Here is a 20,082-nt window from a genome sequence, read left to right on the forward strand (position 1 = left end):
TTGGGGGAGCTGATTCAATGAGGGTCTTACCATATTTAGACTATTAACCACACGGTTTATAAATAGCATTGTAGTATTGTATTAACCGCACCGTATATAAATAGCATCATAGTATTGTATTAACCACACGGTATATACGTAAATAGCATTATAGTATTGTATTAACCGCACTGTATATAAATAGCATCATAGTATTGTATTAACCGCACCGTATATAAATAGCATCATAGTATTGTATTAACCGCACGGTATATAAATAGCATTATAGTATTGTATTAACCGCACGGTATATAAATAGCATTATAGTATTGTATTAACCGCACGGTATATAAATAGCATTATAGTATTGTATTAACCGCACGGTTTAGAAATAACGTTATAGTATTTTATTAACCACACGGTATATAAATATCCTATATAATAACATTATAGTATTTTATGCTTATGTTTTTATTTTTATTACCTTTAAATATGGGCACCTCTGATGTTGGTGTGTCTTTGACAAGTCCCCACTCTGATATGGCTGAGTATCTCTAACCAGGGCTCCCTTTGAAACAGGTGACGGAGAGGATGGAAGTGTGTGTGTGGAGGTGTGTGTTAGTGTGTGTATCTCTAACGTGGGTTCCCTTTGAAACAGGTGACGGAGAGGATGGAAGTGTGTGTGTGGAGGTGTGTGTTAGTGTGTGTCTGGAGCCTGGTGGTGCCCGGGTGGAGTTACGGGCCGAAGCAGCGCGCCCAGAGGAGCGGCGACATCATGCTGGGGGGGCTCTTCCCCATCCACCTCGGCGTCGAGTCACATGACCAGGACCTGGCAGCACGGCCCGAGGCCACTGAGTGTGTCAGGTGGGCTTCTCAAGATTACGATCATACTCACCCAACTCACTAACCATCTCACGATCACAATCCTACTCACTACCCATCTCACTATCATACTCACTTACCATCTCACGATCCTGCCCACTAACCACACACACAGGTTCACTTTCACTTCCACACCTGTGTATCACTCTTGATCGCTGTCCTTCCACACCTGTGTATCACTCTTGATCGCTGTCCTTCCACACACACAGGTTCAATTTCCGTGGTTTCCGATGGCTACAAGCGATGGTTTTTGCAGTGGACCAGATCAACAACAGCACTGAGCTTCTCCCCAACGTCACCCTCGGCTACCGTATCCATGACACCTGCAACACCGTCTCTAAAGCACTTGAGGCCACTTTGAGTTTTGTGGCACAGAACAAGATTGACTCATTGAGCCTCGACGAGTTCTGTAATTGTTCTGGAAAGGTTCCATCCACAATTGCAGTTGTCGGGGCAACAGGGTCGAGTGTCTCTACTTCAGTGGCAAACCTCCTGGGGCTGTTCTACATCCCACAGGTTGTTATTAGTATTAATATTATTATTGTTGTTCTTGATGTTGTTGTTCAAAGTTATTTTACAGAAAAAATAGTACTCCACGTTCTCCTAATACTCCTAACACCACGTTCTTTTGGCTTTTTTGATTAGATCTCATATGGCTCATCCAGTCGTCTCCTTAGCAACCGCCAGCAGTTCCAGTCGTTCATGCGCACTATTCCATCAGATGAACAGCAGGCCGTTGCCATGGCCGCAGTCATTGACCATTTTGGCTGGAACTGGGTCATCGCCGTGGCGTCTGATGATGACTACGGGAGGCCGGCTGTAGAGAAGTTCGAGAACGAGATGCTGGAGAGAGACATGTATGTGTTTGCAGGAGTGGAGAGGGAGGGTTTAAGAAACAGCAGAGGGTGTGAGGGTTAAAAACAATGAGAGAGGAAGAGAGGTTAAAGAAAGAAGAAAGGGAGAGAGATTAAAGAAAAAAGAGGGAGAAAGATTAAAGGAATGAGAGAGGGATTAAAGAAATGAGAGGGAGATCGGGATTTAAACTCAAGAGAGAGAGAGAGATAAAGAACCAAGGAAGGAAAACAGATTAAAGAAACAAGAGAGGGATGTTGAAATCTGAGATATGAGTGTAAGTGAGAGGGATGGGGAAAGGGTGGAGTAAAGAGAGAGATTGAAGAATGGACAATAGGGATGAGATAGAGAGAGACAAAGGGATGAGATAGAGAGAGAGAGAGATAGAGAGAGAGAGTGAGAGAGAGAGAGAGATACAAAGGGATGAGATAGAGAGAGAGAGACAAAGGGATGAGATAGAGAGAGAGAGAGACAAAGGGATGTGATAGAGAGAGAGAGAGACAAAGGGATGAGAGAGAGAGAGACAATAGAGAGAGAGATAGAGAGAGAAAGGGATGAGATAGAGAGAGAGAGACAATAGGGATAGATAGAGATAGAGACAAAGGGATGAGATAGAGAGAGAGGGATGAGAGAGAGAGATAGAGAGAGAGAGAGAGAGACACAAAGGGATGAGATAGAGAGAGAGAGACAAAGATTCAAACAGAAGTAAGAAGTAAGAAGAGACTGAGAGGCTAGGGTTAGGGTTAGGTTCACTAGATTGAGAAAGAGAAATAGTGAGGGAGAAGAAGGGAAGGAGAAGAGAGGAACATGGGGAACTGGTACCAGGAATTGGGTTCAGCAATGTCAAACCTCATATTTGGGTTCAGCAATGTCAAACCTCATATTTGGGTTCAATGCCAAACCTCATATTTGGGTTCAATGTCAAACCTCATATTTGGGTTCAATGTCAAACCTCATATTTGGGTTCAATGTCAAACCTCATATTTGGGTTCAATGTCAAACCTCATATTTGGGTTCAGCAATGTCAAACCTCATATTTGGGTTCCATGCCAAACCTTATATTTGCCTCAAATGACATAATTTAGTTGTCCAATACCTCCCCTGCATACACGTGGTTTCAGGGATATCCAATATCATCTACATCAGGTTCCTGCCATTGTAGAATAGTCATAGCATGGTTCATTTGAACCAATCAATCAATCAATCAATTTGTTTATTTGATCAAGAGGGACAGTGTACATTCATGAACATTAAAATGTAAATGCACCCAATTATAGCCAAAAGGCTAGTTTCCATTGGCAGTCCCCCTGCCAGAGTGAAAAAGGGCATTAACGTTTATCAAACATAACATTGACAATAAATCAACAGAACCACCTCCTTTCTCCTTAGTCTCCTACAAAGCCATAGGTGCTTGGCTTATTCCTCCCTCACTCCCTCTGTGCAGATGCATCGACCTTAACGAGCTCATCTCCCAGTACGCAACCGAGGCGGAGGTGCAGGCGCTGGCCGACCGCATCCAGAACTCGTCTGCTCGCGTCATCGCCGCATTCGCCACGGCGCCGGACCTGGAGCCACTGGTGCGTGAGCTCGCCCGTCGGAACCTGACAGGTCGCGTGTGGCTAGCAAGCGAAGCCTGGGCCACGTCCTCACTGATCGCGAGACCCGAGTACCTGGACGTCATGGTGGGAACGCTGGGCTTCGCCCTGAGGGCCGGCCCCATACCGGGCTTCCGTGACTTTCTGCGGCAGGTACATAATCTCAATAACATTTAGCAATCAAATAGCATTTACTCTTACATAGTCTGCCTATTCTAACCTAATTAAAACTTGATACTCAGCGTGACCACCGTTAAATATGTATAAAGACGCTTTGGTTATGATGGCAGATTCGTCCCGGACTGAGCAGCTCCCATAATGAGTTTGTCAGGGAGTTCTGGGAGGAGACCTTCAACTGTTACCTGGAGGATGAGGAAGGGTCCACCAGGAGGGAGAGGTGAACACAGCATATCTTCACTTTCACTTTCAAAAAGAGAAAAAAACAATATTACTGATCTGCTCATAAGTAAATCAGGAAATACTGCGCATACTCAGCTCAGAACACTTTGATAATCCATTTAGCCTACAAATAGCCCCTAACCCTAACCCTAACCCACTCACAATTAAGTTATATTCCAGTTAGCCCTAACGCTTACCCGGTTAGCATGCTATAACAGTCACACACTTGTTCAGACATTACTAAGTTGCTGTTATGTGTTGTGAGTGTTAATAATTCATGATGCTGTGACAATCTGTTGAACACTCGACTGACCTGATACGGACATGACAGTCAGTTGGAACAGATGTGTTTACATGACAGCCAGCTGGAACAGATGGAACAGATGTGTTTGGGTTAGGGAACAGATGTGTTTGTCAGTCTAGTTGTTTGGAAGGAGATATAGTGTATTCTATATTTGTATGTGTTAAATTTCACCTGAGGAGTTGTTGTGATATTGAATGAAGTCTGTCTATAAACACATCAGGAAGCAGGAAGGGAGTGAGGTGGAGGGTGAGGAGGGTGGAGCAAGCCTTCGTCCCCGTTGCTCTGGAGACGAGGACGTGTCCAGTGTGGAGACGCAATACCTGGACTACACACACCTGCGGATATCCTATAATGTTTACGTGGCGGTTTATGCCATCGCCCACGCGCTGCAGGAGATCTTAACGTGCAAGCCGGGGAAAGGGCTGTTCGCCAACAACTCCTGCGCTGACATACGGAGGGTGGAGGCATGGCAGGTGCTCTTCTTCTCCTCTCTTCTTTTATGTTCTCTCACGATGCTGTGCTCTTATTAATGTTTGCATTGTTTGGGAAAGGCCCCTCCCAAGGACTCACCCCCCCCCCCCCCCCCTCCATCTAACCCCCCCCCCCCCAATCACCCTAACCCACCATTTCTTTTTTATTCACACGCAGAAAACAAACTAATGACAATAAACTTCAACATGTTCTTCAGATCCTAAAGCAGCTTCGACACCTTCGTTTCCATGACAGCCTGGGGGAACTTGTCAGCTTTAATGAAGGAACAGAGCTCCATGGCAACTATACCATTGTGAACTGGCATCGGTCGCCTAGTGACAGCTCAGTGGAGTTCCGTGAGGTTGGCTACCATCTCAGCGCCAATGGTAGAGGGGAAGGAAAGCTGTACATCGACCGCACAAAGCTCATATGGACTGGACAACTGACAGAGGTAAAGCTCATATTTACTGGACAACTGACAGAGGTTCTTTATTGTGTTTTTTTCTGCCTGTTCACAGATGTTATGGAACACTCAGAAAAGAATTCTGCAGTGTCATGTGGTCACCTTATCTGTCTCCTTCCCCCAGTGTCATGTGGTCACCTTATCTGTCTCCTTCCCCCTGTGTCATGTGGTCACCTTATCTGTCTCCTTCCCCCTGTGTCATGTGGTCACCTTATCTGTCTCCTTCCCCCTGTGTCATGTGGTCACCTTATCTGTCTCCTTCCCCCTGTGTCATGTGGTCACCTTATCTGTCTCCTTCCCCCAGTGTCATGTGGTCACCTTATCTGTCTCCTTCCCCCATTGTCATGTGGTCACCTTATCTGTCTCCTTCCCCCTGTGTCATGTGGTCACCTTATCTGTCTCCTTCCCCCTGTGCAGGTGTCATGTGGTCACCTTATCTGTGTCCTTCCTCCTGTGCAGGTGTCATGTGGTCACCTTATCTGTGTCCTTCCTCCTGTGCAGGTGTCATGTGGTCACCTCCTTGACCCTGTGCAGGTGTCATGTGGTCACCACCTTATATGTCTCCTTCCCCCTGTGCAGGTGCCGTTCTCTAACTGCAGTGAGGACTGTGACCCCGGCACACGGAAGGGCATCATTGACGGGATGCCAACCTGCTGCTTTGAGTGTACCGAGTGTTCCGATGGAGAATTCAGCGATCACAAGGGTAATAATGTCTGTCTAGTCATCCCCCTACCCCTCTATGGCTTTTGTGGTAACCTAGCCAAAGACACGGACCACGGAGAATGATATATCGAGTTGAAGCTTTATATGAAATAGCAGAGGTTGCAATACAGAGTATACTCAGGTACTTTACTCGTGCATACAGAATCAGAGGAAGTGCTAAACTGGTGTTAATTTATACTAGAGCTCCACCTAGTGGTATAACAAAAGACTGATATCGTAAACATTACAACAGATTTGTTCTTAGTATTTGATTCCATCTACAGCTATCTGTTTCTCTTTTCTAACTGTTAGAAATTAGGAAATATTATCACCCCAATAAGACCCTACACTACATTTAAATCTTGCAAAGTTCCTGCAAACTGTTTTCTTTACTACACCAATATCAGCTACTGTCATCCACCACCGGATCTTGATGTTCTTGTGCTGATATACAGGAGTTTGTGCAAGTTTCTCCTGAAGTTTTTTTTACCTTGGAAAGGCGTGTTTCTAGCACTTTCCGTGCTGGGATTTAGTGGCTGAACTGAGATAAGATCTTATGCCTTCTAGGTCAGGCAGGGGATCTTCCTCTTCCTCTTCCTCTTCCTCAAGCATGAAGGTCAGCTGGAAATTTCATAATTTAGAGTCATGATGGTAGAGTCATGAATTCATACAGTGTTGTAACATTAGGGGACCTTTATAAAGACATGGGCACCACAGGTTAGCATTCATGCTTCTCCTAGCCCATGGGGACCACAGGTTAGCATTCATGCTACTCCTAGCCCATGGGGACCACAGGTTAGCATTCATGCTACTCCTAGCCCATGGGGACCACAGGTTAGCATTCATGCTACTCTAGGGCGACCATATTTCAGTTTGTGAAAAAGAGGACACTATAAAATTTGTCAACATTTCGTTGCGGCATACAGATGACCCCGCCCCCTCCCCCCGCGACGAAGTTTTTACATATTTTTCACATGCAGATGACCCCGCACCCCTCCCCCGCGACGAAATGTTGACATCTTTTCCGCATGCAGATGTCATGTGCTGTTGTCAACAATGGAACTAGTGGAAGCGGCAAGGTGCTCAGTGTTGCCAGATTGGAAATGGCGAAGTATCGTACCAAATGCTCAAAATGATCGACTTTGGAGGATAATTATCGTGCATCTGGCAACACTGAGAGGGCGGTCGACCAATGACAGTTCTCTCTACAGTCAGAGCTCGCGCAGGAAGGTGGAACGTAAGGGAGATACCCTTTCCAAAACTTGTAAGGGCGTAAAAACTAGTTTGTGAAAGACCCAGAGAAACACAAATATCCGACGAGGCAAAATCCCGGACGATTTTGGAATCCCTGCCGGACGCATTTTTTAGGTCTCGAAAAGAGGACATGTCCGGGTAAAAGAAGACGTCTGGTCACCCTATGCTACTCCTAGCCCAAGGGGACCCCAGGTTAGCATTAATGCTACTCCTAGCCCATGGTCTAGACTGCCTTAGAGCCAAGGTAGTCTTCATCGTTTGATTTGTTCGCCAAGGTAGTCTTCATCGTTTGATTTGTTCGCCAAGGTAGTTTTCATCGTTTGATTTGTTCGCCAAGGTAGTCTTCATCATTCAATTTGTTTTTTCCACAAGCCCCGATGATTGAGGATGCTAAGGGATGTTACATTTCTGTCAAATGCACAAATGCATTGTTTGTTTCATCACTAGTCCAGTGAAACTGGTCCCTAGTGGGGTCTATCTCTCTAGTTATTCCCCATCGGCTGAACACTTCTTGAACCAGGATTTTAGTGCTGAACAGTTTCTTGTTGGAAAGGCCTCCCCCCATTTTGAAAATGTGACAGTGAGGACCAGGATGTATTGATATCCACCACTGCTTGGACTGATTGGGCCTGTGTTTGGGTCCGTGGGAAAAGATCCTTATAACTTGTCTATCTTTCACTAACAATGAATGATCATTATAACTTGCTTCCAACTAACTGAATACTCTGTTGTATAAGTTGAATGTTATCCATGTCACTAATTTCAACTCAAGTTTCCAAGTGGATATATACAGTAAAAATGTAGTAGAAGGATGTATTTAAAGCTGGACTAAAAGCTGGACTAAAAACATTTTTATTCAGGAAGGCATTTCTGGCCTTGTGTTAAATCTTATGTTAAAATGTTAAAAATTTCAATTATGCTTATGTTAACTAATTTTTATTTTATTGTATTATTATAGTTAGTTTCTAATATGTTGGCACTCTGAGATTCTTCTGAATGAAGAGTGCATTACAAATTAAATGAATTATTATTATTATTATTATTATTATTATTATGTAACTTGAATATAAATAGAATAGAATAAATAACCTGAAAGAAACTGGACCCTCATTTACAACCTTACAAACTATTGGAAAATCTTTGTAAAACCAAGTTCCTACTCCAGCCTTAGGTTGACGCGCTTCAAGCACTGTTCGGTAGGTTGATGGGTTTTAGTTGATAGTTGATTTATTGCAAAAAAAGATGAACAAAAATGATGTACCTGCATTGAGATGGTACAACCTGGAGGTGCGAAACAGCAGGGGTTCAATGATTTCCATATTTCCCAATGTAGCGCTTGCTGCGGTCAAAAAACCTTTTGGCTGCATGCCTGCCAACTTGTCCCTCGAGTGACGCGTCCAGACTGCTTTAATTATCTCCATGAGGTCAGGTGCTGCAGTCACCTGACGAAGTGGGCCGTGGCCAACGCAATTTCGCACCTCTTACATTGCTTAGCAGTACACAAAGCAAATCCAAATACCAACAAAATATTATTCAATTAAATTATGATAAATGCAAACACTTAATTTCATTATATCCTAATATTTTCGTAACTATAAACAATAACAATAAACATAACTCATTCTGGCTCCAAAAATCTTCTTGCATGCCACAAACATTCTTTTTGAACCAAGTCATTTTGCAGTATACAGTTGTGTATCACAAGACTGATGATCATAGACTTTTCACCTTCATGCAAAAACGAACATCTATACTGCAAATATTGTCAATGTTTTCACTGACCCAAAATACTACAGCAGTCTGGCATGCTGGTCCTTACTAAACACTCTAAGGGATGAGATCACTGTAAATGATCCCCAGGGGGGTAGGACTAGTGCAGTTACGCCCAATGGGGGAATTACTGTTACTGTACATCTCCCTCATGCTGGTGTAGCGCCCCCTAGTGTACAGCTGACTACGCCACCCCTTGAACTAAATCTGTCTGTGCTATTGCCAGAGCAAGGGGAACTCTGTCCCAGTCCCAGTCCCAGATGCCGACTCCACCCCCCAATTAGTGACGTGATTGGCACTAGGAAGAGAGTGCTCAGAGGAGAGAGAGACTAAGGGACCTAGTCCTAGCCTGGTGCACAGGCTACACAGGCCTGACACATCCACTCTAGCTCACTGATGAACAGTATGTTACACACACACACATCCACTCACTGACCAACAGTATGATACACACACACATCCACTCACTGACACAGTATGTTACACACACACACATCCACTCACTGACACAGTATGTTACACACACACACACACACATCCACTCACTGACCCACAGTATGTTACACACACACACACACATCCACTCACTGACCAACAGTATGTTACACACACACACACACATCCACTCATTGACACACAGTATGATACACACACACACATCCACTCACTGACCCACAGTATGTTACACACACACACATCCACTCTAGCTCACTGACCAACAGTATGTTACACACACACACACACACATCCACTCTACTGACACACAGTATGATACACACACACACATCCACTCACTGACCCACAGTATGTTACACACACACACATCCACTCACTGACACACAGTATGTTACACACACACACACATCCACTCACTGACACACAGTATGTCACACACACACACACATCCACTCACTGACACACAGTATGTTACACACACACACACATCCACTCACTGACACACAGTATGTTACACACACACACACACACACATCCACTCACTGACACACAGTATGTTACACACACACACTCTATCTCACTGACACACAGTATGTTACACACACACACACATCCACTCACTGACCCACAGTATGTTACACACACACACACACACTCTAGCTCACTGACCAACAGTATGTTACACACACACACATCCACTCACCACAGTATGTAAAGTAAACCATCATGGTATCATTCAAGTAATTGAACAGAAGTTAAATTAAAAAATACACTGAGACTGATGAAATATGTGCTTGACAAACTATGATAAACGGTAAATGACTAGATGTCTAGATGTGATGGCCCTTGGGCCTGTCAGGCACTGTAAGTAGGCTGAAGTAAAACTCAAACTGAACGTCGAGAACTAAGCTACCTGCTCAGAAAGCTGTAGTTGAAGTAATAATCTCTTTCACAAACATTGGATGATTGGTATTATAAATATATACATAAATACAGCTCCAACCTAGCTTACTGGTGCAACAGTGGCATTCTCCTCTCATTCAATTAGGCGAAACCATCACACAAAGTCAAAGCTGTTCAGAGTCTTTATATGGTATTATAAAGTATTTATAAATTGCTATTAACCAAAGTGAATTTTGTTTAAAAAGCAGCCATCAAACACGGACATACTTCATCTGTTTTAAACATTTCATGAGAAGGACAGATTACACACACTACAAATGAATTACAAATTACAAAAGGAATGCACAAACAAAAGGAATACACAAACATGCCCAAACAGACAATTTTGAACACATCGCCCTCTAGTGGTTCAACAAATGAACTTTTAACAATCTCCTTGTCTCCTTGACCTGTACATAGCTCCTGCATGTTTCAACATGTTTAATCCTAATTGTTATAGTGAAATCAGGTAGGCTAGGGGCTTTAATCAAATCTGTAACGTCCCTGGAGGCCTGACCCCTTACACTCATCAAGAACCCTGATGAGCTTTTACTGGTCTGACCTTTGACCTTGGTCTAATTCAGTGTTTCTCAAACTTTTTCAGACCAAGGACCACTTAGCCAATAAAAAAAAACTGGCGGACCATCTAACTAAATAGTATATCCCCGGAACAGGCACATTGTTAGCGGCACGTGATTTTCGCGGGTGGGCACTCCTTTTTTATTGGTAGGCTAGTTATAGATATGACAATGCGCTAGGCAAAGCATCTGGAACCCTGCTCCATGCGTGACTTGGTTAAGTTACAAACTATAGTTTGCTCACAGCCTCATACTCCCATCACACACTCAGACACGCCAATGTATCACTAAACACCAATAAACACAACGATGCGCATACCGACCACGCGACCGCAGTAATTCACCACCAACCGTAGGCTAGCCGACTGGCATTAATATAGCCATCCTAGTAGTCAACTTTTCATAATTATGAGTTGTCATTATCTAACGTCACACAATACAGAAGTTATCATCTTGCTGTCTCCGCAGCGGGAGAAAAAAAATGCTGTTTGAATGCAGCAGGTCCGCGGCGGGAGTGACCCTTCTCTTTGTCTGTGTCAGAGGCATTGGCATTTAATTTTCTTAAGCCACCGATCCATGACCTTCTTAATAGATTAGGCTACTCTTTAATAGATTAGGCTTCTACTGACTGTGTTCTCCACGTTCTGAGTTGTATGTTAGAAATGTCGCAATAATTTACTTGTGGCCGTCGCGGACCACTACGGGGCACTTGCGGACCACACTTTGAGAACGACTGGTCTAATTTAACACCTCTCTCTCTCTTAACCTCTCTCTCTCTCTCTACCCTGCTTCCCTAGATGCAAGTGTGTGCGCTAAATGTCCAAGCGATTCCTGGTCGCGTGGCAACCACACCAGCTGCTTCCGGAAAGAGATCCACTTCCTGTCATGGGCGGAACCTTTCGGGGTAACCCTGGCGATCCTGGCATCCTTGGGCGTCATGGCAACGGCTTTCGTCTTGGCACTATTCATCAAATTCAGGGACACGCCTATTGTCAAAGCGGCCAATCGAGAACTCTCATACCTGTTGCTGACGTCACTGATCTTCTGCTTCCTAAGGTGTGAAGTTGGATGTCTAAATAGATAGATAGAAATAATTCGCTATTGACCAAGATTATTTTAACTTTTTGTATTTCATTTTTTTGTAGTGGGGAGAAAACCTATACACACTACATTTATCACACTTCACACTACATCTTCATTGTCCCTGAGTAACATGTAAACGTACCCCCCTCCCTCCCCGTCATCTTCATCAGCGCCCTCTTCCTCTTCCTTTCCCTCCCCAGCTCCCTGACGTTCATCGGCCGACCCAAAGACTGGAGCTGCCGGCTGCGCCAGCCTGCGTTCGGCGTCAGCTTCGTGCTCTGCATCTCCTGCATCCTGGTGAAGACCAACCGGGTGCTGCTGGTCTTCGAGGCCAAGATCCCCACCAGCGTCCATCGCAAATGGTGGGGCCTCAACCTGCAGTTCCTCTTGGTGTTCCTGTTCACCTTTGTTCAGGTGAGGACGGGCCGCTGGATCAGAGGGGGGGCACAGCTCAATGCATGAATTATTGCATGTTATTGTTTATTGTGTATGTTTATTGTTTGCACCAACGTACCACAAAAAAATCCTGGTAGGTGAAAACCTTTCTGATTCTGATTCTGATTCTGATTCTGATTCTGAAACATAAAGGGGAGGCCACATAGAATTTATAATAAGAAGTTATTTATTAAATGAAAAAGGTTATATTTATATAATGAAGGATGAAAAAAGTGTGGTGAGATTCAGTGTTGTGAATAGTAACCCAAATGGAATGCAAAGTCAGTCTAGGGGTTAATACAAAACAAATGACAACGGCGATCCAAAATCCAAACGCCAAATGCCGGGAGGACCAGAGCTCTCTTGACTGCCGGCTGGTCAGGGCTTTTGTAGCCCAGCCAATCAAGGACACACCTGTTCCCCGGACATCACCTGCTACAGAGACAGAGACAGAGAGAGAGAGAGAGAGAGAGAGAGAGAGAGAGAGAGAGAGACAGAGAGAGATTGGGAAAAGTAGGGAGAGAGAACAAGCATGCCGATATCACAGGGCGGGGCCCAGACCCGCCAGGGTCGTAACAGTATATACTGTATGTGCACAAAGACCACACTTACACACACAGACACAGACACACTCACACTCACACACACACTCACACTCACACTCACACTCACACACACACTCACACACACAGACACAGACACACACTCACACTCACACTCACACTCACACACACACTCACACTCACACTCACACTCACAGACACACTCACACTCACACTCACACACACCCCACTGAAGAACAGACCCTAGTGTACTCCTCTTAGTCACCTACTGATTATAAACGTCAACTGGTAAACTGACTTAAAGGGGACATATTATGAAAATTCCACTTTTTTAGTGCTTCTACACGTTAATTTGGGTATCTGCCATGTCTACCGACCCAAAAACTCTGGAAAAAAACAACTCCCGCGATTTGTTATGGTTCTTGTACGTCAGAAACGTCATGCTTGAGTGACTGCCAATGAGCTTCCTTAACAGTCTCCCGTCACAATGATATGGGCGTCTCTCTTACATGGCCTTGCCCCCCCCCATCTCATCCCCCCCCCCCCCCCTACACTCACTTATAGATTTGCCAATGCATTTCACTTCATTTTTGAAAACTTCAGATACACTTGGGAAAGCTAGCTATCAGCATGGAGCCCTCAAGATGCGCTGTGGTCGGCTGCACAAATCAGCACAGATCTGTACATAATCTCCCAGCCTCAGAAGAGACAAGAGTGAAATGGATTGAATTCATATTTAATTGTAATGTTTCGGAAAGAATTGGCAAAAGTCTGTTGGTGTGCGCAAGCCATTTTGAATTGGACTGTTTTACCAATCTGGGCCAATATAACGCTGGACTGGCAACAAGATTGAGCTTGCAAGACCATCTACCATCTATTCAACGCAGTACAGACGAGGTAATTGTAAGTATCTTTCAAACTAATTATTTTGACCGTTGAGTAAATAGTGTGGGCGGTTAGCGACTTTGCCAATGTTAGAGGGCTTGGGGGATGTCACCATTGTTGCGTTTTGGGGAAATGTGTACTTGTATCTAATTTTCTCTAACAATAACTTTACCATTAGCGTGTAAGATCTAGTCTCGTGAAATGATAGGCTTTGTGTAAAAGTTAGCGACATTAGCATGTTGTACTGTGTAGGAGCCAATATGTGGCTAACGCATTTTTGTGTGAACAGTTAAGCTAGCCCTTGTCAAAGGGCTTTGGATTGGGGTGGGGAGAGGTGTTAATAGTCCGCCTGCATATATGATTCAAGGCAATTAGCCCTCTTGTTGACAAGAGCAAATGGTTGACAGCAGGTATGTTCACCCAATTTGCATTGTAAATGTAAGGCTTGTGTTTATATACATGTACTATATATATACTATATGTGTATGTACATATATGTACTATATGTGTATAGTACATATATGTGTGTGTTGTGTATATATATATATATATATATATATATATATATATATATAAAACAAACCAAATAACCAATGCCATAATCACTTTGAATCTATAGTTATGTTTTTCCCCCTTTTTTTACAGGGACACTAGCCTTCTGCAGATTGGAGAAGGTGTTGACTAACAAGAGGGTTCTAAAAGATGTGGGGAAGCTGAGCCCTCATTACCAAACCTCGTCGTTGGAGTCTTTCCACAGCGTCATTCTGCGTTTTGCGCCCAAAAACGTAGTCTTTCCTTTTCTTGGAATGTTATGCAGGTAACAGTACGATCATTTTTTCAAAGAAATGTATACCTATTATGTATTATACAAACTATTATACACCTATACACACATGCTCTTATACGTATTATTTTCTCCCCAAAGACTCTACCTGGCAGCCTTGCATTTCAATGAAAATGCTGGGCGTCCCCAAGCAACAAGTTCAGCTGGTGAGCCACTATTTAAAGTGAACTTCCAAAAATATAAGAAGGGCGAGTGCACTGCAAAGCCGGTGAAAGCAGAAACCTTCCGTGAGTGTCACAGGCTTTATTTAAAATTCCACAAAGTCAAACTATGTACAAACAGTATGTGAAACATAAATAACATATACATTAACTGCTGTCTTTAAATGGTCTTCATAATAAATAGAATAATATAATTACAAAATAATAATAAAAATCAAATAATAAATACAAAAATGTGCAACAGTGTAAAAGTTTTGGATTTTTTTTTTTTGTATTACAGGGTACATAGATCCTCATCTTTCACAAGCTTTTTCAGGACCCGGCCCCATATGTGAATGAGGTGCTGAAGATCCCAATACCCGCGGATCTCTCTGCCCAGTTTGAGAAACCTGACAAGCGGGAAGTTATAGCCAGCTATGTGTCGAGGTTCAATCAAGGGCAGGTCTGAACCCCGTATAACTTCCCTGTGCATCAGGGAACACTCTTCGTATCTGGAGCACAACGCAGGACGGCAGGACCACCCTGATTCTCCGGCCCAGATAGCCCCAACACCAGCTAACAAAGCTTCTGTACGCCAAATACCTGTAACGGCTGAGCAAAGTTTACATTGTATTTGGAGAATAAAAGGTGACACACATATATAAAGTGTTCCTTTGTTTACAGTATGGCTACTGATGGCACAAAGTGTAATTTTGTAATCAATGTTTTTATTATACTTGGTATTTTTTGTATTTATTACCTATGTATCAGCCAGTACATTTAATAACTATGTTTAAAAAGCTCTGTGGCATTCTTTCTAGCAATCTTTCTAACAATAAAAGTGTATACAAAAAGATTTGTGTGCTTTTAGTGTTTGATGTGTAACATGTCAACAATTGACACGTGTAAGATGAGCAGTTAGCAAAATAATTCAGGGGGAAGAGTAATTTATTGTATTTTATTCGCCAGTCATATTTGTATTGCAGAAATGACTGATAACTCATGCATTAAAAAAAAATAAACGTACTGCTCTATTCCTCTTTGACGTAAAGGCCCATAATCTGCCCTGTAAATGTTGAATGCATTCTGTAGTGAGAACACATTCAAACACAGGTTCCAGGCCTGGGTGGTCGACCATGCAGGTAGTTTGGTTCTGAAGCTGCAGTAGTCTTCTTGTAACCTTGAATATTGAAAGTGTAAGTGACATGGAATATAAAACAGATGATGACTGCATATTTACAATGTCATAAATAATTCTACCTGTGGTATCTTCCTGCAGCATTGATTCTCAGGCTCTGTAGGAATTTGCTCACACTTGGCACAAATACACCTGCATAGATAGAGAGTTTTAAAAAGTGACAACATTGCAGGTAAAGTGTATTTGAATGTTGTGTGACAAAAGTCGACAAATACAACGATATAATGAGAAAACAAGGTTTGAACGCTAATAAACGGAGGTAAGTACGTTATGTTCTACACCTGCTTGGTCCATTACTGTTGTCAGATAATATTTTACGTTACAGCTGGAGCTTAACTTGTGTATTTTGCTATGCACCACTTATGAGAAAAATTATTAAACAGGATACATAACAAAAAGTCCAGCCATCAAAAGCAAGCTAAGTCGCACATGGTAGATAGCTAGCTATCCTGCAAGCCATCTGGTTGAATTAAAAGCTTAGAAAAAGTATTGTATTCTGACAGAACACTGACGAGAAGGGTGTATTTGTTTGGCTGTTGCTCGTGTAGCAGGCATAATGGCGTTCCCATTACCGGCATTTATATAAACACTTTTCACAAACAGTAACTTCCTAGCCTGGATACCAGACCGAACTTAGCCCCGCCCACACATTTTTTGGTTGGGAAGTTCGGTCTGGCATTACTCCATTGAGGAGAAATTATCTGCGGACAGATATTGGCCGTACCAATCAAATTGTTAAGGCGGGCTTTATACGATGATGGACAGATGATCAACAGTAACGTAACCAACCACGTCACCAACACACGAGTTTAATTCGTTTTCAACAAACATGGCTGCCGCTGGAGAGCTGAAATGTATAGATTCGAGTCCATTTAGACATTGACAGTGCATTCATTTTGAAAGAGGAACAGAGAAACGCGATTAAGGCATTTGTCAATCGAAAAGATGTTTTTGCCTTCCTTCCTACGGGATCCGGTAAAAGTGTAATGTATCAGCTGCCCCTGGTCACATACTACGTTGTTCTGATTGGTTGTAGGTAACCAATTGAGCGAAGAGGCATTTTTTCTCCTGGTTCGGTTGAAACACGCCCCATAATCACAGCCCAATGGAGCGATATCAGACTCATATTCTGACTAGAATTATGAGTATGACATCGTCAGGCTAGTAACTTCTATAAACACACTGTATTTGTTACATACTCGTACATGCACACACTATTTACTAGCATTGCGATGCTCTCCACACCGACAACAGACCATATTTCCTTAGCCAAAGTAAAAAATAAATGTAGAATTGACAAAGTTTACTTACCATTCAGAAACGTCCTGTTGTACCCTAAATTCTTGAACTTGTTTGGGAGCCTCTTCTTGTTCAGGGTCTGAACAATCTACATCTCTATCTCGTTTCCAGTGGCCATATTTTTCGTTTCAAACGTTTCAAAGAGTATCCCAAAACCGCGGAGGAGGGGGGAGGGGGAGGGGGAGGGGGGAGGGGTTAGCTGGCTCATTAGCATAGGAGCTCAAAACAGCTTGTTTGAGAGAAGGGCTGTTTCAAGCAGGGTAAAAGGGTACAGTTTATAATGATCCTTGTGGTATTTTGACCAAACTATGTTACAGACATTTCATTAAGACCTCAAGGAACCATATCAACTTGTGGTAAAATGGGCATACGATGGGTCCTTTAAAGTAACGATGTCCTGTGTGCTGTGTGTTATTTATGCTAATTAACATGTGGCTAATCCTAGGTGGTGATCTGTGTGGTGTGTGTTATTTATGCTAATTCACGGGTGGCTAACCCCAGGTGGCAATCTGTTTGGTGTGTGTTATTTATGCTAATTACCATGTGGCTAACCCTAGGTGGCGATCTGTTTGGTGTGTGTTATTTATGCTAATTAGCATGTGGCTAACCCTAGGTGGCGATCTGTGTGGTGTGGCTGTATAACGCCCCTCCAGCCAGCTATGAAAACCATGAGCTGGATGATGAGGTCATTGTGGTCACCTGCCACGAGGGGTCAACAATGGCTCTGGGACTTCTGATTGGCTATACCTGTCTGCTGGCGGCTGCCTGCTTCCTGTTCGCTTTCAAGTCCCGGAACCTTCCAGAGAACTTCACAGAGGCCAAGTGCATCACGTTCAGCATGCTCATATTCTTCATTGTGTGGGGCTCGTTCGTGCCGGCGTACGTGAGCACCCATGGGAAGTATGTGTCGGCAGTGGAGGTCATCGCAATCCTGGCCTCCAGTTTTAGCATGCTGGCTTGCCTGTTCTTCAACAAAGTGAGTGTTCACCTTTGTCACTGTATCGATGTCCTCTGTTACATTATCACCAATAGCCTGGAGTCAGGACTAATGTTAATCTCTGTCAGGCATGTCGCCAAAACAAACCAAACAGGGGGGAGGTGGGGGGGGGGGGGGGGGGCACTTGAGCACAGAAGCTTGCTCAAACACACCCACGCATAATCGTCAGGTCAGGTAGTGGAGGGGGCACCCCCCCAAATCTACATCAGGTCTAATGTAAATGTTTTTAATAATCCAGGTCTAATGCTAATCTATCCTAATCCAGGTAATGCTAATGCTAATGCTAATCTATCATAATCCAGGTAATGCTAATGCTAAGGTAATGCTAATCTATCATAATCCAGGTAATGCTAATGCTAATCTATCATAATCCAGGTCTACATCCTGCTCTTCAAGCCGTCTCGCAACACCGTGGAGGAGGTTCGCTGCAGCACGGCAGCGCACGCCTTCAAAGCAGCCGCCAGGGCCACGCTACGCCACGGCTCCAACGCCTCGCGCAAACGCTCTTCCTCACCTTCGCTCTCCTCATCCTCATCCTCCAAGCCTGAGATGGAGGGGGGGGGGTCTCTGGAGAGCGGGCGGGAGCGGGAGCGGGGCAGGGCGCCCCGAGTTAGCTTTGAGGGGATGTCAATGTCTGGCTGCGACAGGAGGAGGGACTCGGAGCTGTCCAAGCCCTGATAGGATGAGAGAGAACATGTGTAAAAATGGACACACACCTGCTCAACACAGCATCACACACACACCTGCTCCACACAGCATCTCACACACACCTGCTCCACACAGTGTGTGTATGTGTGTGTGTGTATGTGTGTGTGTGTATGTGTGTGTGTGTGTATGTGTGTGTGTGTGTAAAAATGGACATGGAGAAAAGGAGTTGCTGATGGATTGGACCAATAGTGGAGGCAGGCGTCAGTATCACACTCTACCAGTGTGACAACAGAGAGCAACTTTAGCGACCTGGAGACCCATCGGGAATCTGTGAGAGCAACCTGGAGACCGATCGGGAATCTGTGAGAGCAACCCTTAATACCTGGAGACCCATCGGGAATCTGTGACAGCAACCCTTAGTGACCTGGAGACCCATCGGTCCCTGAGGGAGTGCAGTAAGAGGTCAAACCATGAGTTTAACCACGCGAGTAATCAATCTGTCCCCATGTGCGTGATGCCACCCTCCCTGCCAGGGCACACTCTCTTCTTGACGCAGAGATGTGTGCTGGCACGATGCCACTAATGATGATTATAAGGACATTATTTCTACATTCATCAAGGACAGTTTTAATCAGCAGAGGGACTCTGCCCCTCGCTTCTCGACTACACCAGGAAGAGACATGGTGTCCTGTGGGACTCTGCCCTCTGTGTGGACTCAATACCATCACGGATGTCCTGTGTCCTGAGGGACTCTGCCCTCTGTGCGGACTCAATACCATCACGGATGTATCAAGTGAAGAGACATGGTGTCCTGTGTCCTGTGGGACTCTGTCCTCTGTGCGGACTCAATACCATCACGGATTATCAAGTGAAGAGACATGCTGTCCTGAGGGACTCTGCCCTCTGTGTGGACTCAATACCATCACGGAGTATCAAGTGAAGAGACACGAGACACATGAAGAGACATACTGTACGTTTTTTGCAGGATCTCACTATTTTATCGCAGTCCCTCACCAGGTTGAAGTTCACACTTTAAGAAAGGATCGGACTCTGTGTGAATGCTGGTCTTGAAAGGATGGACGGATACTTCTGGCAGGACAAGGGTGTGGCTGTGCTTTTTATTAGGACCGGGGTGTGGCTGTGCTTTTATTAGGTGTGGGTTGTGCTTCTCAGTTTTTTTTTGCTCTGCTCAGTTCATCGTGGTAGCCTGTAGTTTACCTTCCACATAAGTGATTGAGAGATTGAGATAGCCGCCATATTGTCTCAGGGCGTTGCTCTCTGGCACATATTTATTATGTTCCCTTCTAACATGTGTTTTGTCTTAAATCCACTCAGTTTCTGTA

The 20,082-nt window shown here is 44.1% G+C and overlaps 1 protein-coding gene and 1 long non-coding RNA gene across 2 annotated transcripts; both read left to right on the plus strand.

Moving 5' to 3' along the window:
* The first annotated feature begins 522 nt into the window (after positions 1-522).
* On the plus strand, positions 523-18,839 carry casr (calcium-sensing receptor). Its single transcript, XM_042708428.1, has 12 exons — positions 523-843; positions 1,071-1,377; positions 1,507-1,718; positions 3,158-3,461; positions 3,599-3,705; positions 4,232-4,484; positions 4,700-4,966; positions 5,525-5,648; positions 11,445-11,703; positions 11,931-12,144; positions 17,708-18,070; positions 18,467-18,839. The coding sequence occupies exons 1-12, from the start codon at positions 650-652 to the stop codon at positions 18,767-18,769; spliced, it is 2,907 nt and encodes a 968-aa protein (XP_042564362.1). The 5' UTR covers positions 523-649; the 3' UTR covers positions 18,770-18,839.
* On the plus strand, positions 14,187-14,820 carry LOC122133078. Its single transcript, XR_006152530.1, has 2 exons — positions 14,187-14,430; positions 14,539-14,820. It is a non-coding gene; the product is annotated as an uncharacterized LOC122133078 (long non-coding RNA).
* Positions 18,840-20,082: the final 1,243 nt, after the last annotated feature.

The sequence above is a fragment of the Clupea harengus genome, chromosome 8, assembly GCF_900700415.2.
Source record: "Clupea harengus chromosome 8, Ch_v2.0.2, whole genome shotgun sequence".
Lineage (NCBI taxonomy): Eukaryota > Metazoa > Chordata > Actinopteri > Clupeiformes > Clupeidae > Clupea > Clupea harengus.

Coding starts and splice junctions, on each gene's coding strand:
- casr (XM_042708428.1), top strand. CDS start 650: ATGGAAGTGTGTGTGTGGAGGTGTGTGTTAGTGTGTGTCTGGAGCCTG. Junction 11,704..11,930: donor CTGATCTTCTGCTTCCTAAG/GTGTGAAGTTGG, acceptor TTCCCTCCCCAG/CTCCCTGACGTTCATCGGCC. Junction 12,145..17,707: donor TCCTGTTCACCTTTGTTCAG/GTGAGGACGGGC, acceptor GGCTAACCCTAG/GTGGCGATCTGTGTGGTGTG.